Source organism: Haematobia irritans, chromosome 3 (assembly GCF_050003625.1).
Source record: "Haematobia irritans isolate KBUSLIRL chromosome 3, ASM5000362v1, whole genome shotgun sequence".
NCBI classification, from domain to species: Eukaryota; Metazoa; Arthropoda; class Insecta; order Diptera; family Muscidae; genus Haematobia; species Haematobia irritans.
The window spans coordinates 37,573,415-37,598,160 of NC_134399.1; the positions used below are offsets into that span (position 1 = coordinate 37,573,415).

Consider the following 24,746-nt stretch of genomic DNA (forward strand, 5'->3'; position numbering starts at 1 on the left):
TTCTGTGTACTTTTAAAGTACATCCAAATATGTTCTAGAAGAGCTTAATTTTCACTTCACAAGAAGTGCTTTTGAGGTGATACATAAAAATCATTTGCTTACGCAGTGATCAATCGTATTGGTCATGTGTTTCTTGTTTGACAGATTTACTAGTGTGTGAACTTTGTAACACTTTGTCTCAGCTAAACTGTATATTAGTCTCAATGATAGCGGACATCATTTTTATAACCACTCAGATATATAACCAGCATGCTGAGAGGATATAAACCATCACTGACAAAGTGTTTTTGTAGCCTCGAATCCATGACATTTCATTAATCTTAATGATAAATTTCGTTAATATTACGAAGCTATTTCCGCAAGCGTGTAATCAATGTTGCTCTTTTTAATTTTTTTTTCTAATTCTCCAATCTGCTGCTTTACACTCACTCACAACTTAGCAGATTACAATATAAATAACACCGTTAATAATTTTAACATAGATCTGAATGTCCTTTTTTGAAGTATTTAAAATGATTTTACTTTTTTTAACAGCAAAAGCCACACTCTTCCATTATTTATATTATTGTAATAAAATACAAATTTCTTGCAGCTGTCGGAAGGTGGCATATATACTACTCACATAGATATGATTGCTTCTACGAGTATGCCATTAGAAATTGTTTTGAAAAACTTGTTTTCTTTCTTTCCACAAATGAAAGGGAAATTCACAACGAGAATTTCTCAAGTAAAACTTATTCTTTTGATAGTAGAATCAAACACACATCTGAAAGAAAGGCTGCTGTTCTTGGTCTTATAAAGACCACTCACACCAATACGCTTGCATTATATAAACTACTGTGTCAGTGATGGCAAATAAGATTGAAAAATGGTACATATTGTGAAACATTGAAACAGTACAAAAATACTTTTACTGTGGTGCAACATGTTTAAGTCTTATTATTTTAGTTTGATTTAATCAGGGTTTGTGTGTTTTTTTAAGTTATTACAGGGTAGTTGACAAGATGTGTTACCTATTTCATATATGTTTCATAACAACTCCGTGCTGTTTATTAGTCATCTAGAACATTAACATCAGAATTTATCTAATTGAATGTTATTCGTGCTAATAATGTTCAAGAGTAATTTAGTGATTGCCGTCTACACGCAAAAAAATAATTTTTTCCTTATAAACGAAATTTAAGACAAACAAAGATCGTTTCTCATTTGATTTTTGCTGTAAGGAAGTTTATTTGGAAGAAAAGTGTATACTTTTTGTGATAAACGTTTTGTTCTTTTCCAGGATGTAAAAACAATTTCATAAAGACTAACTCAAAAACACAATGCAATTAACCGCATTTTCCCTCACATCTTTCTCACTTCCACGAGGTTTTTTTAGTTTTTAACACCTTTTTCTGTAATACAAACAATGTAGAAGAAATTATAATACAATTTTATGAATTTTTTTAAATTTTACCTATCGCCTGGATGGAGAATCGAACCGAGGACCATATAGTTTGTAATCCAACACACTATCCACTGGGCTACGTAGCTGTTATAGTCATCAATAGAAAAATATCGTTATAAGTTATATTTATATAGCATAGCTTGTGGCGCCCACGAGCTGATTAAACAAATTTTGTAGGTTTGTAGGTTCCTAGTGGGTTCACGGGCTGGCCTATACACGTTGGAAGTTGGACACCTCGGAAGTATGAAATTTAGTTTTACTTGGCAAACGCGCAATTATGAACCGATTTTCATGATTTTTGCTTTGGTAAATGGAACTTATAAATCTCCATAAAACGATTGCGTGTGTGTGCAAATATATCTAATATTTGCGATATATGGTCCTTAAAATTTATTTTTTGGCAAAATTTTAACAAAGTGGGTCAGTATTTTGTATCTAGAAGGACAGTTTTAAGATCGATTATTCTATTTTCTTAACTGTATTTCAATAAAAATCTTTATTTTGCCAAGCTTGAGATCTATTTGTTTTTATTATCTTCAATTCATCCGTCCTAATATTTCGCAATTTTCGTTGAAATGCTTCATCAGAGGTGTATGATATATAAATCAATCACTATACACAAAATTCTTATTAGAGCATCACTGCTCTCGTCAGCTTTCGCTATTGCTGATAGCCAGATAGACGGACATCTTTATATCGTCTTATACTTTCTCCCTGATCAAGACTATATATACTTCCTATAGTCAGAAATCGTTATTTGTATGTGTTACAAACGGAATGACAAACCTCACCTTATAGGATACTGATAATATGTGCTATTACTGTATTTATATGGCCCAGAAGTCAGAGTTTTACTTTGATTTAAAATTTTATAACAAAGTAAAAACCATAGCACCTTTCCATCGTAATAAGGAATTCATAGTTTCTTGCAAAAAGAATCTGCCATATGCAGAAATAATTGCGATATAAAAGCATTTAATTTACCTGCTTCTATGTTTTGAAAATATTTATTCAAATCGCAATGCTTCTTTTGGTTTTTATTTGACATTTTTACAATTTTTTACTATATTTTCGTTCCTGTACATTTAACAAATTTTGAAATCTGAGAGGATTTTCAATATTTCTCTCTTTTACTAAATACTTTTTACTATGAGTAAAATAACGGAACACAACTATTAAAGACTTAAAGTCAGAAGAGAACATTGCTTGGTATAAACGAAATGGACTGATTTGTTGGTTCAAAAATATTTTTTTTTAATGAAAAAATAAAAATTTTGTAACAAACGATTTTTTTTGTGATAAAAGTTTAAAATTGTCGAAGAAATTCAAAAATCTAACAAAAGAAAAACGTTTTCGGTATCCGTTTTCCAAAGGTTTTTTTTTCTTTGCGTGTATATGGCTGGAAATCAAAAGTGGCTATTGTGACAAGCTAAAAAACATCAATGTGATTAAAATGTTTGTGTAACACTCCGTAAATTGTTAGAATGATATTGGTAGCGTTATCAAATGCCATTGTTCAGTGGCAACAACTCTACAAATTGTTCAGAGAGTAAAGACTCGAGTTCAACGATTACTCAAGTTCAAGATTATTAAACATAAGTAAAGAAAATTTCGTGTTCCGAAGAAAAAACAAATGGAGTTCAAATATGTAAAAATTCCTTAGCGCCATACAAAATTTATACACGCAGATAAGGAATACGATCACCTCAAACATGTTTTAAGAGCAAAATGTTATTTTTGTATGGTGACCAGGTAACATGTTTGTCACTAAAATGTTATTTTCTCGTCAAATATAACCTGCTTGCCGAAATCAGATACATGATTTCCGAGAAAATAACATGATTGCGAAAACCATGTTACATGGGCACCACCCAAAAATAACATTTTGCACTTAAAACATGTTTGAGGTGATCATATTCCTTCTCTGGGTGTACAATATTGAACTATTTAAAGTGGGAAATTTTCAATTTCAATTGTTTGAGAATTTATTCTTTAAAATTAAATTCGTTATTTTTTACATTTCATGATATTCAGCGAAGCCATTGAAGATTTGTCTGCCGGGAAAAATTGTAACAAACTTGATCAATCATGGCATTGTCCGTCGCTAGCAGAGAAGGAAACCGGCGGTTCGCGCCGCCGATCCGTTTTTGTCAATCGACGCCACCGCCGATTAGATCGTCTCGACCCAAATTTAGCCGCCATTTAATCAAAAATATTGATTAAAAAATATTGACATAAAAAAGTATTAATAATTGTAAAATTTTTTTGCCAAAATGTTCAATCTTCACCCATAATCTATCAGTATCATGTTGCTATAATAATTTTGCCAAAATGTATCTCAGAAAATTTGAATAAAATGTAAATTTGATTGTAAGATTTGTTGTACAACTAATCTCATTACCATTCGTACAACTTCAAATGCAATTTATAGTGGATAATTGTCCGCCGCCGAATACACGAATTTATATCGGCTTAAGGTGGGTACTATGTTCGGTTTTCGAGTTGAAAAACATTTTTTTCGCTATTAATTTTTGCAGAAAAGTAGTCTTGCCGAAATCTGGAGGAACAAGAAACTGCGCATCAATGGAGTTAATTTATCTGCTTTGCTTTGTATTGAATTGTTTTAATAATGTAACCGAGAAAAGCGAACATAGTACTGACCTTTAGTCGTCAAACCGCAGGCGCCGGAGCCAAAAATTTAATGTCAGCCGCCGCCACTGCTTTTCCCATTTATCCGGCAACATACACACAAACATTTTTTTCTGATTCAATCACGAAATTAATTGATCCAATTAATTTTTTAATTGAAATGTCTTCAATCACAGAAATGATAGTATCAATTAAAAAATTAATTGAAGGTCAATTAAAAATTAATTGATCCAATTAAAAAATTAATTGATACTATTAATTTTTGTGATTGATTCAATTAAATTTTTAATTGAATAGTTTTTAAAACTCAATTAAAATTTTAATTAGAAAATTTTTTGTGAAATTTTTTTCTGTGTACGAAAAACCCGGAAAACGAACATGTGTTGACTAAATCCGCAAATCGACCCAATTTTTAGCTTCATCATAACGACAATGCTGATCAACCAGATCAGGCGTCATCGATCTGTACAATGAGAAGGAGCAATGTCTGGGCTAAATGATGGTGGGGTACGTCTTCTCAATTGATTGTTTTCAATAGTGTTGTCAGATGTTAGTGCCAGGGAAAATCCTGAAATTTCATTGACAGTCGGAATAAAACATAATTTCAGTTTTAAATTGTTATGTAAAAATTCCTCATCTTCATTCATTGATCGAATTTTTGTACACTGTAGTTTTATGTCTTAGAAACCTGCGGAAAAAGTGCAAACGAACTTCATTTGTCATCACTGTTGCGTATGCATCTCAGAACAAAGAATAATGTCAGGGAGAAAGAGTAAGAGAGGGAGATAGAGCGAGGCAATGTTATGAGAATAAAAAGAATCACCAAACAAGATCGAATAACGTTCCCCACACGCAATACAAGCCAATCTCTGAATTAGACGCAGTAGAAACAAGTGTTGCCACATACTCAGTGGAATTTCTACATCATTTCTAAGTAAAATGAATTTGCAATAAACGCATTGCAAGTTTAACCTCACTCTACGTTTATCATTCAATTATATCTCACCCATTTTTATTGATCAATTCAATTACTTTGTGCTAAATATTTACACATCGTGGCGGTAATCCAGTTAGTAGCAGTGCATCGAGCAGCATCATCAGACTATTTTTTATTTTTGTGTTTAGTTTTCTTCGCCTTAATTTTTTATTCAAATCACGAATTAATTTTGTAGTAATTATTGTCTTTGTTTTTACGTAGTGTTAGAACTGGCCGAATTGTTGTGGTGGTGGTGGCGGCCGCTGGCGTTGTTGATGTTTTAACAGAAACAAATCAGCCAGAGCAGCATTCATACCACACCACCGTGAAATATTACCGGATTTACTTTAAGCAACGTTCTAAACAACATCGTAGCTTAAAGCTAAAGGTTGTCGAACAACAACAACACAAAAAAATTGGTTAACATTTGTGTAGTGTGTTGCTGTCGCTGCCAATTGGTTTTTTGTTGTTGGTCGTTTGTTAGAGGTGGTGTATGGTGTTACCCGCTTTTATTCACTTTTACGGATGGTGAGAGATGTTGATGACGTTAGTTTTTATGTTTGTGTTCATATGCCGAGATGGCCATGTTTGCACAGTGGTTGTTGCGACATGAAATATTGTTGAGCTGTAAACTGTAAACGGTCTAATGTACAGGAAACCTATTGACATACACTTCAAGTGACAGAAATATATGGAACTACAAGGTGGCTGACAAAGCCATCACACGCTACACGAAAGTGCCTCTGCGGTATTTTGGCCCATTTCCGACGAAGTGACGTCTTGAGATAATTGACACTGGGCGCAAAAATCCAACGGATTAAGATCCGGAAATTTGATGGCGCAGTAGAAATGAAGCGACGAACCTGTTTTTTAAACCATTCGTGTTTGACGCGTGCTGAGACGTATAGGAATGTCCATGATCTGCGACCGAAATCTTTGTCTGTCCAGGGTTTCAATACTGTATTTTCCCGATAATACTCGGCGACCATCAGTCGTTAAGGCGATTTAAACACTCAAAAACTGGCTCCAAATCAAGGATCTACAAAATTAAAATTGAGATACAAATCTCATCGAATTTTTCTCTATATATAAAAAAGTTGTTCACACAGCCATAAATGACAGTTAAAAATCATAATTATAACAGATACTTCGAAGTGAAAAATGTTTTCTTAATTTAAAAAAATAATTTAAACCAAATATACAAAATACTCAAAATAAGATTTTGCCTATTTTTGAAGCATTTATCTAAAGATTCAATATATCAATTATTTTAAAGACGATTTCTTTAACTTAAAAATGTTTTTTTTTACTTTAAAGAAAATTCGCCTTACTTCAAAGACATCCGACTTTAATACGGCTTTCGCGGTATATATTTTTAAACAAACGTTGCATATATTTAAATTTAGATAAAGGTCCGTATTAAGTTGGCATTATGGTGCTAAATTGACCATTTTTTTCACTTTTCACTTTAATAATTAATTTCACAGAAAATAAACATTTTAAATTGTTGCTTTGGATCAGTTCCCATTAGGTTATAATACACCGAAAAAAACAGAAACCCACCAGGAAGAAAACTTTCGGTTAATTTTAGAAAATTTTGAATATTTGTAGAAAATTTTAACTAAACGGTATTACAAACGTTGGCACCACACCGATGTCAAAAAAAAATAAGTAAATATTTTCCGACAAATTCAAGAAAATTTATTAGACATAACTAAGTTTTTTCACTTGTTAAAGAAAATTTTGTAGTTTGAAGGAAAAACTTGGAGTTCAAAATTGCAATAATATCTTTAGTGACATACGAAGTTCATGATCGACGCATTTTTAGAAAAATTTACAAATTTAAAGAAATTCTGAACTATTTTGTGGAAGACACGAATTTAGTTAATCTTTATGCTTTATTTGAGTATATTTTTTCCTCGGTTTTAGTTAATTTAACTAACGTACACAAAAAATTATTAGAGTAAAGGAAACTTCCTCCAAACATAATAATTCCATGAACTAAAATAAAGTTAAATTGGCTTTAATGAAATAGAGTTGTGATTTTATTTTGTTTTTGCAGATTTAGTTTTAGCTTTAGCGGATAAACTCGAACTTAGTACCCCCCTTAAATGGGAATTTCTAGTTGCCATTGTTATTGTCAAATTAAAACATCTTAACTCGGTGTGAATCGTGAAACCTTTCCAAGATTTGTGCCCTACATTGAATAAAGAACAAAGGTTATAAACAATTAATTAAAATTTCATTATTTTAAAGAAATTTGTCCTTAATATTGTGTAAACTGCTTGTCCTAATATGTAGATTGCACAATCTTCCATGCTAGGTCAATATTTTTTTTCAGTGCAGTATTATCATCGAAAGCGCTGGTGTAAGGTATACATTTTCAGCTGACCACTTTGGAAAATAAACCCGATCTAGAACACAGAAAGTTTTTGAAATTTCCGTTAAAGTAACGAAAATTTACTGCAATTTTTAGATTTTTAACTACCATTTGCGAAATTCTTCCTTATCGTAAAAGCAAAAATGAACTAAAAGTAAAGAAAAAATACTGGCGTCAAATCGTTAACATTTTAACCATGCCCAATGGAATTTATACCCACGCCTAGTCTCCAAAACCATGGACGCTAAATGGCAAATATCAACGATCTCGTATTGTCAGCACGGTTGCCACAATTGATGGAATTCCACCAAAAATGGTAAATTTTTTACTGTAGATTATTGGTAGAATTCTTGATGTTTTGGTAGACTTTGCAAAATATTCCTCTCCAAAAATTTTCTATAGAAATAAAATTTTGACAAAATTTTCTATAAAAATAAAAGTTTCGAAAAATTTTCTATAGAAATAAAATTTTGACAAAATTTTTTATAGAAATAAAATTTTGACAAAATTTTCTATAGAAATAAAATTTTGACAAAATTTTCTATAGAAATAAAATTTTGACAAAATGTTCTATAGAAATAAAATTTTGACAAAATTTTCTATAGAAATAAAATTTTGACAAAATTTTCTATAGAAATAAAATTTTGACAAAATTTTCTATAGAAATAAAATTTTGACAAAATTTTCTATAGAAATAAAATTTTGCCAACATTTTCTATAGAAATAAAATGTTGAGAAAATTTTCTATAGAAATAAAATGTTGACAAACTTTTCTATAGAAATAAAATTTTGACAAAATTTTCTATAGAAATAAAAGTTTGACAAAATTTTCTATAGAAATAAAATTTTGACATTTTCTATAGAAATTATAAATTCAAATTTGTGTATTTAATCATTTTGGTTTTCACTACTTGTTTTATTCATATAATTTTGTAAACCTATGTCTAATGTATCCATTATTGTTTAATTAATTATAATATAATTAGGATTCGTATTTTGTATTACATAAATCTTGTACTGTAAATATAAGACCTAAGTCTTGTTGTACAAGACCAATAAATGTTAAACAAACTCAAAAAAAATAAAATTTTGACAAAATTTTCTATAAAAATAAAATTTTGACAAAATTTTCTATAGAAATAAAATTTTGCCAACATTTTTTATAGAAATAAAATTTTGACAAAATTTTCTATAGAAATAAAATTTTGACAAACTTTTCTATAGAAATAAAATTTTGACAAAATTTTCTATGGAAATAAAATTTTGACCAACTTTTCCATAGAAATAAAATTTTGACAAAATTTTCTATAAAAATAAAATTTTGACAAAATTATATTTCATGTTAGCCTGATACCGAAACAGGCAATTGACGTCCAAATGCATTATATCTAATTATACAATTATTATTTGAGCTTTATGGACAGATATAGATTAAGGAACATGGTTAATAGAGCCATTGAAAAGAAAATGCCAGATACAAATCTATACACGCCTAGACTGTACATGTTTCGGTTCGGGCGAATGAACCTTTCCACAGCCTTTAGTATAGATCTGGCTGGGAGAGATAACTCAATTTTGGGCCCTTTATGCTAACTCCTTAAGGAGAAAACATTTGGGAAATTTCCTCTTACAAATTGAATCATCTTTTTCTCCCACTGTACATCATCTTTTCATATAACTTACAAGTCCCTTAATCTTATTTTTATTTCGTTTTATTACATAGTAATGCAACAACACGAAATTTATTTTTAGAAAGCTAATTTGTTAGAATTCACCTAAGTGGTGAACAGTCGAACAATGCTTATTGTTTCTACAGTCAACTACAACCACATGTGACAACTTACAGAAACTGGTTTCCAGGATACAACAACAATTCTAACGCGTACGAAATAAAAATAAGATTAAGGGACTTGTAAGTTATATGAAAAGATGATGTACAGTGGGAGAAAAAGATGATTCAATTTGTAAGAGGAAATTTCCCAAATGTTTTCTCCATAAGGAGTTAGCATAAAGGGCCCAAAATTGAGTTATCTCTCCCAGCCAGATCTAAACTAAAGGCTGTGGAAAGGTTCATTCGCCCGAACCGAAACATGTACAGTCTAGGCGTGTATAGATTTGTATCTGGCATTTTCTTTTTAATGGCTCTATTAACCATGTTCCTTAATCTATATCTGTCCATAAAGCTCGAATAAAAATTGTATAATTAGATTTTGACAAACTTTTCTATAGAAATAAAATTTTGTTAAAATTTTGTATAGAAATAAAATGTTGACAAAATTTTCTATAGAAAATTTTTTGGTTTGGTAGGTTTTTGGTGGAATTTTCTCCAAGATTTGGTAGATTTCTTTTGGCTCGATTGGCAACCTTGATTATCAGACTGCCGATTGAAGGCTTGAGACAGTAACATTTCAAAAGACCGCTTGGGTCATATCCTGCTCAAAATTTTATACATGAGAAAATTCTTGATGCAAAGGGGGCCGTGTTTAAGCGTAATCCGAGTGAATTTCTATGTATTTCATGAGAGTCTACAATTAATCTGCCCACTGTCCCATTAACTGGAATGGTATTAGCTATAATTTTCTTGGATTTAAAAAATGTGATCCACATTGAATTACCTTGATAAAACCTACAACAGGGCTGTGATATTCCGAATTATTGGGCAGATTCGATGTTGGGCTGAATTCAGCAGAAAATGTATTTCCTCCGTTTGATTTCAATGTCAATATTGTGATAGTTTTTAATATTCGGTATTAAACTTAATTTCTTGTTTTTTCTTCTTTTTTACTAATTAGCAACAACATCTAGTGGTGAGTTTAACGTAAATCATACACGGACGAAAAAACCTGTTTTGGTGTAAAAATTATATGTTTGGTACTCAAATTTTAACACATTAATTTTAAATGCAAGCATATAATGTTTGTAAACTATTATAACATGTTTGGGACATCATATTTTTTAAATATAATTCAAACCTATATTAATTTAGAAATTTTGTATAAACATATATACAAACATATATACACAAAAGGGAATAGAGAAATAAGATAAAGAAAGACAGACAGATAGATAGATAAATAACAAAAGATATCAACGTAACACTCACTGTGAATCAAATGAGAGCATTTGGTACTTTGATTGAAAGACATATTTTTATGTGGATAAATGAGATTCCATCATCAATCTCGAAAATCTGAAATGTTTAAGTTAAAACATAATTCAATTTGCACATTCAATTGTGTATTCGGAGCCTTAAATAATATATACTTATGGTGAAACATAATATGTTTGCACAGTACAAAACAATTTTATGTTTGAACAAATTCTGAAAATATATATGCTTGAAGCAGAATATGTTTGGGAGTATATGTTACGGATGCGATTTTTGAGGGTGTAGGCAACACTATGTAATTTACCGTCAATGAATTAGAGTGTAAACATAACCATAGCGACAGGCGACAGGCGAAACAACGTCGGCAAAAGTGTCTGTTTTTCTTATTTCCCATTGTTTTTGATGTCAATATAGCTTGATTTCTAAATATTTAACAGTGAACAACATGTATTGCTTTCTTAATTGTTGAGTTTTTTGAGGATACAAGAATTTCCACGTGGTCTGGAAACAACAACAATGGAAACAGTGAGTTAACATGTTTGTTAGGCAATGGCAACATTATTCCATTTTCCGCCAAGGAATTAGATCTTCACGTATTTTGGGATTTTTCTCATCATTGATCCAATGTTTACATTAGCAAACACAGTGTTTTTTTTTTTTTTTTCAATGTACATATCTAATTTTTCAGTCTATCAACGTTGTCTATCCAGATTTAATGAGGTTTGACGAATTTTCAAGCATGTGTTTTTGTAACCACAGTGGATTATCTCAATTTGTTTTGTTCGACAGAAAATTCGTCCAACGTGCTTATGAGAGTATGGTATTGTAGGAAGCTAGGTAAGTAATGAATGGGTAATGTTTGCAACAACAACGACGGCAACGAATAAATGGGCTTTGCGCTGGTGCGTGTTTTGTATGGTATTTGATGGACGGGTTTTTACGTAGATTTGTTTTGGTGAATGTATTGGTGGTTTGAACTTGAGCTCTATACATAATTGGTAAGTTGCATAACATTATTACAGCATCGAAAGACAAGCTGACAGCCAGCCAGCGAGTTAGTCCGTCATTCAGCTTAGCTTGACTGAGAAGAGCAAGCAAACAATGAACCAAAATGGCAGCGGCTGAGCGAGATATCAGGCAGCCACCACCGCGCGGTAACAGGTAATTTATTTCTGTGTTTTTTGTTTTTGGGCTGCCGACAAAAAGACGTTCAAGAAGAAGAAGAAGAAGTCTTGTTTATTTTGGTTTTCTTCTTTGTGCTTTGTTTTGGATAGTCGATGGATGGCTTATCATTGACACCAAGCGAACGAATAAGAAGAGTCATGCGGAATGGAATGGTGCTTTTTGGTTGTTACGCATTTAGGATTTTTATTGTGAATTTTGGGGTTTTGCCATTTTTATTTTTCGTCTTGTTGATTTTGCGATTCCATGCTATTCAAGTGGCTGGCTGGCTAACTAGTTCGTTCATTTGATATATGCATGTTATACTTTATTAGGAGCACTTGATCTATATACTTTAGTACCTTTTATTATATGCCTCCGGAGAGGTGTTGAAGAACTGACTGCTGTTGTGTGCACACAAGTTGGTTTGAAATGTCACCCCACCATGAAGTAGGACAGAATTTCCCCCCTAATTTTTCAAAAAACCTCAAAATATACTTAGGACCCTATTCTTGAATTTTTTAATTATCTCATTTTCATTGTTTTCTTTTTCTAATGGTCTCATTTCAGAATAACAACCTTGATAAACCACTTCAGAATCATCATAATCACCATCTATCCAATGGTCATATAAATGGCGGCAGCTCATTGTCCGAACTCAATATTATGGATATTACCTGTTCAAATAACTCATCTATGGACCACATGGACCAAATGGATCAATTGCAAATTCAACACACTTCTTCCAACAATACAAATGCTCAAACTAAAACGCTCAATCATCAATATCGATTCCATGCAGCTTTAACACGCACCATTTCTACACCACAACCACAAATAAAACCACCGCATCATATTTCCCCATTGCAACAGGCATCGCCACAACAACAACATCAGTCACAACACCAGCAACAGGATCCGAATGTGGCAACATTAGTGAATACCCTTATTGAGAATTTGGGAAATATAAATTTACATCGAAAATTGGAGCGAACACAATCGGAACCATTGCCACAGCAGGTTAATGCATCAAGGTAAGATGAAAAACCTTTACTTTACTAAAAAACATTGGTTTGGTCTCATCACGAAATTATTTTGGTTCAATTTATTTTGAATTGGAATTGTTTCAATCACGAAAATTATGGTATTAATCACCGACCTCTTTAAAAATTAATTGATTCATTGAGCTTCATTTTTCATTTTAACAAAAAAAAAGGCAGAAGAAAATATCTCCAAAATATTTCCAATTAAAATGTTGATTGAAGTTGAAAACTTAGTCAATTAAAAAATTGACTGACACAATTAACGTTTTTATCAAATTAAATAATAAGGTCAAGGGTTACGATAATGATTCAAAAATTGTTTAATATTCTCCTTAAAATATATATATTTTCAATTAAAAATAATGGATAATTAAACAATAATAGAAACTTTTGCTCGGAGTTCAATAAATAATTGATTACTTCAATTAGAAATTAATTAAGTTTTGCGATCAAAATCAATTGAACTTTTAATTAAATCAATTAAAAATGTGCAAAAACAATAATTTTTAATCAAGAATATTAGTTATTTCTAATTATTTCTGTGATTGATACCTTCTTGTCCTTGATTGAAGCAATTTCAATTAAAAAATTAATTGGATAAAATTGGCGAATCGGGAAAAATGATGACTATTTTAGGTAGGTAGATTATGTGGCAGCCCGATGTATCAGGCTCACTTAGACTATTCAGTCCATTGTGATACCACAGTGGTGAACTTCTCTCTTATCACTGAGTGCTGCCCGATTCCATGTTAAGCTCAATGACAAGGGACCTCCTTTTTATAGCCGAGTCCGAACGGCGTTCCACATTGCAGTGAAACCACTTAGAGAAGCTTTGTAACCCTCAGAAATGTCACCAGCATTACTGAGGTGGGATAATCCACCGCTGAAAAACTTTTTGGTGTTCGGTCGTAGCAGGAATCGAACCCACGACCTTGTGTATGCAAGGCGGGCATGCTAACCATTGCACCACGGTGGCTCCTATTTTAAATATTTATTTTAATTTGATTAAGATTTTAATGTCAATGATTGAAACTTTTTAAATTTTTAATTAAAAAGGTAATTGATACAATTAATTTTTTACTCACAAAAATTTTTTTCTGATTCAATCACGATCCAATTAATTTTTTAATTCAAATGTCTTCAATCACAGAAATGAGAGTACCAATTAAAAAAATTAATTGATCCAATTAAAAAAATTAATTGATACTATTAAATTTTGTGATTGATATTTGTTTCAATTAAAAAAATTGTTGAATCAAAATTTTAATTGAATATTTTTTTAAAACTCAATTAAGACTTTAATTGGAAAAAATTCCTTGAAATTGTTTTCTGTGTAATCAAACTCGGAAGACTATCCCCCATTTTCATGAAGCTCGGTTGGTATTACGTTAGGTAACGAACTTTTAAACCGTACTAGTTAGGAACTTAACTGGCGGAATTTTTTTAGTTAAAGTTAACCGGAGGAAAGATGTTTGCAGTTTACTTTATTCGTTTTGTTTTGTTATTGTTGGTTTATTCTTCAATCATTTTGCTGTTTTTGATTTCAGCTTAAAACCATGCATTGATTAAAACAAGTGTAGCTTCACCAACAGAGGAATAGAATGTTTGTCAAATTTATTTCGGCAAAGCCCTATAGACTGCAAGATGGACGCACGTTTCGGAATTACCACATTCGTCATCAGCATCCTCTACTTGCAGCAAAACTATCAACCAATGTTCAGAATAAATTCAGGCAGTTCACTAAACCCAAAGTGAACCACACTTGAACCTTCCGAAAAAAAGTTGCAGTTTACTTTCTGTTAACTGTCAGTTAAGGCCTAACGAAGCTACATTTATGGATTTTTTTTTAATTTTAAATAAAAATTTATTTCAAACAATCAATTTTTAATCAAACTAAAAACACAATGTCAGATAAGAAAGTAATTGAAAATATTCACGTTTTTAATTCAAAAAATTAATTGAGTTGTGTAATCAACACCAATTAAATTTTTAATTGAATTAATTAAAAAATAATTGAAATTTTCAAATCAAATCAATTATTTTTTTAATCAAATATTTTTTTTAATATTTTTATCGATTACTAATAGATTCTTGATAAGGCTTGTAAGGTTGGTTGTCAGTTATCATCACGAATAGTCATCATGTTGGAGAGGCTGATAGATATCCATCTTAGAACTAGAATTAGTACAAGGTTGCTCTCAAAATGCCAGCATGCTTACTCGAAGGGCTGGTTAAATATGGCATGCGTTATTCTTCTGATTTTATTGAAAGCCCAATATTTTTAAATCTATAAAAAGTGTAATTCTTCTCGGTATTGAAGGAGTATTGTAAATTTTGAAACAATTCAAAAACCAAAGATGGATTTTAGCCAATCTAGGGCAAGCAAACATTTCAATACACCCCCCTTGGAACACTCCCTAAGGAGAAGATTTACTTATCAACATTAATTTGGAATGTAGCAATAAAAAGTATTTTATTATTTTTGGAAAACAATGATAAAGTGGTGGCATAGTAATCTGGGGAAGATCCCACGTTGAGGCATCGAATAAATTTTCCTGAATAAATAAACAAAAAATTGTAAACAAAAGTCTCAAAATGTTTGCCTATATGGTATCAAAGTAGGGATACAAAGGTCGAAAATTTACTTTTTGACTAATCGATTTTTTATCCAAAAACTCGATGTCGACTATTCGTAATATTCAAATTCGAGTAATCGTCTTTTGATACATTTGAACATTGAGACAAATCCACCTTTTTAGTTGTCAAAAATCCTATAATCGACGTTGAACGAAAAATTCGACATTTTTCTGTGGTAACTCTGCGAGTATCAGTAAACGATACCATTTATTTCAAAACTTATTTTATATGTATAATATGTACAGACATATGGTGAATAATAGGTAGAATTAACCTGTTTCATCGCCACTCAAAAATTGTAAAATGTCGAAAAGTTGTCTGTTCCAATTTTTCAGAAAGTTCGAATATCGAAAACTGGATATTCGAAAACTTGTCCACTAGCTCTACGAAACTCCGTGTTCAACTCGAAAACAGCCATAGACTACAATCCCTGATTGATTTTTGTTTCAATTTTTTTTTTTGATAAACCAATAACATTTTTAACTGAATATTGTTTACAATTCAATTAAAATTTTAATTGAAAATATTTAGGTGATATTTTTTCTGTTTAACAATAAAATCCTATTACTCCGTGCTCAACTCGAAAATCCTATTACTCCGTGCTCAATTCGAAAGTAGTCATAGAAACGTTCAGCCATCTCTCAACGAGATGGCTAAACGTTTCAACTGCAAAGTTGATGAGTTAGTGAGATTATCTAAGAGCTTCTTACATATTCAACGACGTCTATAAAAAAAACTTACAACAATTAAATTCAATAGATTCATATACATATTAATTTTAATATAGAATTTTTATTCACATACGATCAAATCGAAAGTAATAGCAGCCAGTCTAATAATTTATTTGCCTTTTGTCTTTCAAAAAAGAAAACAAAAACGTCGACTAGTTTAGAAGGTACAGCTACGCTTTTTTTGATATATAACTAAAAATTAATATTTTTAAACTAACATTTTCTTAATAGCTCATACACATTAGGCTCAAAATCTACTAAAAGTAGGTTGGAAATCCCTTATTTATAAGGCAAATGACATTTGAAATCTGGGTAACGTGGATTTTGGAAGTATAATGTGAATGAGGTATAAAGCTAGCTGAATCTCGATTTTATAATTGATTCCAAGCCATAGAAGCAAAGAATTGAAATAAGGATACTTTTAAAACACAATTTCCTTTTAAATTTGGGTTTTGTGCATTTGATTCTACGCTTAAAAAATTTTACTTGGATTCAAAGATTTTTACCTACTCTTAAGGATTTTGGGGAGCCACCGTGGTGCAATGGTTAGCATGCCCGCCTTGCATACACAAGGTCGTTGGTTCGATTCCTGCTTCGACCGAACACCAAAACAGTTTTTCTGAGGGTTTCAAAGCTTCTCTAAGTGGTTTCACTGCAAGGTGGAACGCCGTTCGGACTCGGCTATAAAAAGGAGGTCCCTTGTCATTGAGCTTAACATGGAATCGGGCAGCACTCAGTGATAAGAGAGAAGTTCACCAATGTGGTATCACAATGGACTGATTAGTCTAAGTGAGCCTGATACATCGGGCTGCCACCTAACCTAACCTAAGGATTTTGGTATTGATTCCGAGCCAAAGATGCGGCTTCCTTAAAATAAAGAAATTTTTTAGCGGCCTATCTGGCTTTAAATCTAGGACCAATAAAATTCAAAATTAGGATACAGATCTCATTTATCAAATGTTCATTCTCTCTTCGCGGTTTATTATAAAGGTACTCACGTACAAACAAATGCCAGTTTAAAAATCCAAATTATAACGACTACTTCAAAGTAAAAAATGTTTTCTTAATTCCAAAAAAACTCTAAACCACAGACGCTAAATCCTCAAAATATGTCGTACCCTATATTTGAACCCTTTTCATCTTAAATCTAAAGTTTCAATATTTCAGTTAATTTAAGGACAATTTTTTTAAATCAAAAATTAGTTTCTTTACTTTAAGTAGAATTAGCCTTAGTTCAATGACATGCGACTTTAACGGAGGGACGCAAATTTACATAATTTGGGTCCTAAATTTAATGAAAAAAATGTTTGAAGCTAAGATTATAAACTTTATTTTAAATAAAATTTCATTCTTTTAAGGAAATTTGTTCTTAATATTTTGTAAATTTCGCATCCTAAAATTTAGGTTGCGTAATCTTTAATATCACGTAAATATTTTTTCAGTGTAGGAACAAATTTCAGTTTATTTTTTTTTTTTCATCAGACTCGAAGTCGAGTGCTATGTTTCAAGTAAAAATCTTCTTTAAAATAAATAAAAAAATTACGTTTTTTTGCTTTGTAGTAAAGATACAAAAAGACAACAAATTTAAAGACTATTTCATTATTTTTGAAGAATTTTAAAAACTATTAAGTCCAAGTTGACCGTAGTCAAACAAAATTGTCCTTCATGTAAAGATACCCATGTTTAAATCAAATCAATTACTCTAATGACAAAACGACTTGATTGAATAAATTAAATATTTTTTCAGTGTAGGAACAAATTTGAAATTATTATTTTTTTTTTTTTCATCAGACTCGACTTCAAGTAGAAATGTGATATGTTTCAAGTAAAAATCTTCTTTAAAATAAATAAAAAAATTACGTTTTTTTGCTTTGTAGTAAAGATACAAAAAGACAAATTTAAAGACTATTTCATTATTTTTGAAGAATTTTAAGAACTATTAAGTACAAGTTGACCGTAGTCAAACAAAATTGCCCTTCATGTAAAGATACCCATTTTAAATCAAATCAATTAACTCTAATGACAAAACGACTTGATTGAAAAGTTTATCGACTTTAAATCAGAGAAATGAAATCTTTGGCCTCACGAAAATATTTGATCAGTGTAGTTCCAATTTTATAGGGAGCCACCGTGGTGCAATGGTTAGCATGCCCGCCTTGCATACACAAGGTCGTGGGTTCGATTCCTGCTACGACCGAACACCAAAAAGTTTTTCAGCGGTGGATTATCCCACCTCAGTAATGCTGGTGACATTTCTGAGGGTTTCAAAGCTTCTCTAAGTGGTTTCACTGGAATGTGGAACGCCGTTCGGACTCGGCTATAAAAAGGAGGTCCCTTGTCATTGAGCTTAACATGGAATCGGGCAGCACTCAGTGATAAAAGAGAAGTTCACCACTGTGGTATCACAATGGACTGAATAGTCTAAGTGAGCCTGATACATCGGGCTGCCACATAACCTAACCTAACCTAACCAATTTTATAGAACCTTCATAAAATAAAAATGATAAAGTGATGGTCAAAATCTTTTTGATTGTTGGATTTTGAATTTAAATGTATCTGTTCGTGGGTAGCATTAAGAAAGGAAAATGGATAAATTCGGCAAGATTTGTATCCTAATTTCACTTTTCCAAAACCAAGATTTATAGTTGCTGTGCTTGGCTCGAAATCAATACCAAAATCCTTAAGTGAAGGAAAAAATCTTTTGCTCCAAGTAAATGTGTTTTGCAGTGTAGCACGTATATTTCTCTACACCCGATTTCTGCAGTGCAAACCAAAAATATATCGTTTTTTTTTTGTCTAAACTTTAAATTAAACGTGCAAAAATATGCATGAAATCATAAACACTTTTATAAAATCTGGACGAACCATGTCAATATCAAAGCCCACTTACGATTTAAATCCAACGATCAAAGTACTTAGTAATATTCCTTACCTCTAAAGAATCGTTCTACAGAGCCTCTAGGTTGTGACCCAGATAAAACTCTACAAGCATTTACATCGAACAACAATGATTTACTTATTTTTATGTTTTGTTTTCTTTTATTTCTTTCAGGTACAAAACTGAACTTTGTCGCCCCTTTGAAGAAGCAGGCGAATGCAAGTATGGTGAAAAGTGCCAATTCGCTCATGGCTATCATGAATTGCGTAACCTACAGCGACACCCAAAATACAAAACAGAATATTGTCGTACGTTCCACAGTGTGGGTTTTTGTCCTTATGGACCACGTTGTCATTTTGTACACAATGCTGATGAAGCTAGAGCTCAACAACAACAACAACAGCAGCAGCAACAGCAACAACAACAAAATAAAAATCTACAAAATATGACTACGAATTTTACAAATCAAAACATTTCGTCAATGAATCAACAACAAACGAAACTGCAAAATCATTCCAATTATTTAAACAACTATCCATTGAGTGCCAAATCTAGTCTCAATGGTGGAGCAGGAGGGGCTTTGGCAAATGCAGCGGGCAACATTAATAATCATTCCCTACCGCTAAGTCCACCCTTAAGCATGTCCACCGGCTCTGATCGCGAATCACCAACTGGATCATTGTCTCTATCGCCCACAAGTTCCATGACAAATTTTCCATTTGGTGAACAAATCAGTCCAGCCAATTCGGTTTTTCAAACAGCCTTCAGCTATGTAAATACACCACCTGAAAGTCCCAATGCACCCATGTCGCCAGTGAATACACCACCACCCAGCCTAATGTTGGGTCAACAACCAGTCTACATTAAGCCTTTAGTAGCATCCAATACAAACAATGGTGCTGCATCCTCATCTGTGGCCCCTGGCAAACAATTACTACAGAAAAGTTCCAGTACTCCCATAGCGATTATAAGGAATCCAAATGCCGCTAATGCGGTTGGCAGTGGTGCCAACAAAACTCCTACCAAAGTCAATTCTGTGTCATCATTGAATGGTGCTGTGACAGCCGATGAGGCACGTCTTCCTGTGTTCAATCGCATAAGCTCCGTAGCAGATACATTCTCCCATGTAGCTTTATAAATTCTCTTCTATAATACATAGTAGTTTAAATAATTTCTCTACGCATGCGCAAAGCAAGTAAATCAAAAAACAAAAAAACAGAAGATCTTTACGAATACTTGTGATGCCGATAATAGATAACCAAGATATATATTGACGAAACCACCCAAATAAGAAAGAAAAAACAAAATCTCAATATCATAGACCAACACACACACATGCACACAATGTTTTATAGAAGACCACAGAGAAAAATTCTAGTGTTTTTTTATTTCATTATTATTATTATTTATAATATTATAACTAATTATAAATATATGTTATTTTTTTCATAAATGCGCATATACCATTATACCCCCATATATATTAACATATATATATATATATTTTATACACACACCTTATTATCTTCGTACATACATTTATATATTTTATTGTTCTTTTACACTATTCATTTTTTTATTATTTAAAATAACACAAGACAGACAACCATATAGAACTAACCTAAACAACAAACAAAAGACAATATAAATTTTATATGTACTATATTCTTTTTTATCGATATATAATGCCGATATTTGGACGTGCATAATATAGCAAAATAACAATCTCCCCAGACTGCTATAAAAAAAAAAAACAACATAAACTAAATTATTTAAATTGACTTGAAAAAGAAAGAACGAGAAAAGAAATTGATCTAAAAATGCATTCATATAATTTATGCTACAGAATAACTCAACAACAAGAAACAGAATGCAAGCATAGAATATGTAAACATGTTTATACACAACAACACAAAACACATTTATATACTATAATTATTTAAACAAACAACAACTTGATTATTTATCTCAAATGAAAAACAAACAAAAAACAAACTACTAGAACTTTCATATTATTACTATTACATTATTATTATTATTTACTATTTATAATTTATATTATGTATTTAATTATTTACTATGATTATCCATAATATTGGGTATGACTTTTTTGAAAAAACATAATTTTAAAACAATTTATTTAAAAAAAAAAAAAAACAAAAAACCAACATAAATATACTGTAAATGTAAAATTTTCTGGCTGGGTTGCTTTATGATCTAAACGATGTAAAAACAAAACAAAAAAATGTTTGCATTTATTAAAATAATCTTTTTATTTATTTTTGTTTCTTCTTTCCCCTTAACTTATATCTTAGACAAAACTAAATTTCAAACTTTTTAAAAATTAATAAAAAAAGACAATGAAAAAAGACCAGAGAACATAAGATCTTAAACAAAAAAAAAACACTTAAGATAAATTCACAATATGTTTTCAATTTTTTTAAAAGCAACGAAGTGATATACAAAAAACACACATGCATACATATACACAAAATTAAATATTTTACATAGAATGAGAAAAAAGGAAAGAAAATACAAACATCCATATATTGTGCCAACATTTCCTTTTTTCCTCTTCAAACATATTAATGGATGGATGACTAAACAAATCTAAGTTCTGATTTACATACAAATTAAATCAATGCCTTTGTGTATGAGCAAAATAATAAAACATTTACTTTTCAAAGCCTTGCTTTAGCTACATCCAATGTAAGTTAATGTGAGTACCCAAAAATCATATCTGAAACAATTCTGTTAGGCTGCAAACCACGATATTTCAAATTGAGTTTATCTGAGATCTTTACATATTTGCGTCATCAAAAAATAACAACTGCACTATATCTACTTCAAAAGGGTAGATTTGAAACAAATATCTATCCTTTCTAGCCTATATTCGTTATTACAAAAAAACTTGAATCACACAAAGTCATCATCATAATATTTTTCTAACTAGATTCGATACACTGATTTTTGTTTGGATAAATCTAATTTTTCTATAATGCGACTTTTCTAACTGAACTCCAAGTTTGATTAATATGATTTTTTTACTACAACCCAATCATATTCCCAATGAAAAATTGACAAAGATAGAGTAATACATATTCATTGTAACATTGATAGAATTTTTGACAAAAGATTATTTAAGAAATAATAAAAAAATATTTATTTTGAAATATAAAATATTTATTTGAAATAAGCGAAATATATTTAAAAATATATATAGTTATGACAATTTTATTAAAATTTCTAATATTTCTTTGTTTTTTCATTAAATAATTGCTGTAGCCATAGTTAAAAAAAAATCTGTGAAATATTCAAGATAAGATATAAATTTTTTTATTTATTATTATTTTTTTTTTTTGTTTTGAAAACTTCAATAATAATTTAATTAAAAAAACACAAATAAATTGCTTAATCACAAACTCATTTGCAATAACAAACTATTTTATTATTTATCTCAAATTTTCAATAAAATTTTAATAAGGGTAATTCTTTTATTTATAATTTTATAGAAAATCTTTGATAAATATTTTATATTTTATTATTGCAAATTAGTTCTTGATAAAGCTATTCAACGTAATTGCAAAGTATTGGAAAATAAATATAAAAATAATTAATAAATATTGTAAAATAAATAAAAAATAAATACATATAAAAAAATATAAAAAAAATTAAAATATATAACAAAAATAAATAATAAAAAAATAAAAACAGTATTGAAGAATTTTTTCTAAACAAAAAAAATATTATTTTCTAAATTCAATAAAATTTTAAGTATAAGTATTGGAAAATAAATATAAAAATAAATAATAAATATTGGAAAATAAATAAAAAATAAATAAATATAAAAAAATATAAATAAATATGAAAATATAAAAATATAAAAAAATATAAAAATATAAAAATAAATAAATATAAATAATAAAAAAATAAAAAAATAAAAAAAGGATTGAAGAATTTTTCTAAACAAAACAAAATTAGAAAAAAATAGTATTTTCTAAATTCAATTAAATTTAAATTTTCCTTTTAACATACATACATATTTTACATATTTTAGAAAAGAAATGGTTAATTTTTATTTAGATTTTCTTGCTACGAAAAAGGATATTAATCAAACTTTGCGTTTAGTTGAAAAAAAAACTGCAAACTGTTTTATTTATTTAATTTAAAACGACAGCACCATTATTATTCACTATTTAGTTGAAGTAGGGCAATTTTTTTTTTATTTTCAATAATTTTATAATCAGCAACTTTATACAAAAATGTGTTAATTACGTTTTTGTGTATAATTTATTGACGAACTATATTCGAAAATATTATGGTGACCCTTGGTGAAATTTTTGTAATATGTTGCATAGTGTTATTGATGACCAACAAAAAAGTGTTTTTAAGAAAACTATTGTTTGAAGCTTTATGTTATGAATCGGTTTTGTGTCCCCCACAATACACTGGGAAAAACTCACTGCTTTGGCCTGCAATAAATATTTAATTATACGAAAAGGTTGTATATCCATCCAATGTTATATTCTATATAATTTCTAAATCATTTTATGGACAATTAATATGAGACTTTTTTTTTTGTTAGGTGCTTGCTTACTTACCTAATGTCAGTTGTTTTCTAAACAAATATATACATAAATATATTTTTTTAATTTTCTCAAAAAAAATTTTTAATGAAATATATAAAAATTGTAAATGTGTATAAAACAAAACTATTGCAAAAGCTAATTGAAATTGAAAATAGTGTGAAATACAAAAACAAATGTAACTTAAAACAAAGCCTTTAATTTAAATGAAATAAATAATTTATTTTTTTATATATATATATACATACATATATAATTATCACACACCCCCACAAACATATATATATACAAAATACTATATATGTATATTTAATTATAATATTATTATTTTTTTATAAATGTAGAATAAAATACAATGGCAATTATTTAAAGAAAGAATATATTTTTATTTTTTGTTTTCAAAGTTTTTTCACCATATCCGTTTTATCTATAGAATTGATCGAAGTTTTTGTTTTAGTTTTTTTTTTTAGTTTTTATTCCTTACATCCTTGAAATATCGAACCACCAGCGTATATAATTCACTAAATCTAAAATTATTTGCATTAATAATATTTATATCGCTTAGTAGAGAGGAATAATATTTACAACAACAACAATTTGTCATTGAAAAATTCTCAAGTGCCTTAATAATGTTTTATTTTTTATTATTATTATTATATTATTATTAACTATTTATATTTAATTTAATTTGATTGGTTTAATTGAATATTATTTTGTTTTTATTTTTACGATTTATCTTTTTAGTTATTTAAATGGATTTAGTCTTCCCCAATCTAATTTTTATTATTGTAATTCTAATTCTAATTTATATTTGTATTTTTTTTTCTTTTTGGTTTACATAGTAAATGCCAGTTCGGAAAGGCGTCTGTTTACTATGCGCTGTTTAAAATACAAATTTAAACAAGACAAAGAAAAAAACAAAACGAACTATGCTTCCATTTTACATATTTTTACAAATAAAATCGAAACAATGAAACACAATTGTGCTTTTGAATAAAAATTACTTATTTTCTTATATAAAAAATAAAATGGTTTTTCTTCTTTTGGTATGCAAGGCTAGATTAAGTAGAAGGGAAAAGGGTTTAGGAGTTACATTTCTAGAATCGTTGTAAAATTAACTGCCCCGTAAAGAATTAGCCTGAAACTTCA

General features: G+C 29.9%; 1 protein-coding gene across 2 annotated transcripts in view; it reads left to right on the forward strand.

Moving 5' to 3' along the window:
• Positions 1-24,626, forward strand: part of Tis11 (Tis11 zinc finger protein) — a 127,188-nt gene extending 102,562 nt beyond the window's left edge. For both annotated transcript variants that reach the window (XM_075300017.1, XM_075300016.1), the window contains exons 2-3: positions 12,293-12,756; positions 19,186-24,626. In XM_075300017.1, the coding sequence (XP_075156132.1) occupies positions 12,389-12,756; positions 19,186-20,149 (1,332 nt within the window). In that variant the 5' untranslated portion in view covers positions 12,293-12,388 and the 3' untranslated portion in view covers positions 20,150-24,626. The remainder of the gene's footprint in view (positions 1-12,292; positions 12,757-19,185) is intronic.
• Positions 24,627-24,746: the final 120 nt, after the last annotated feature.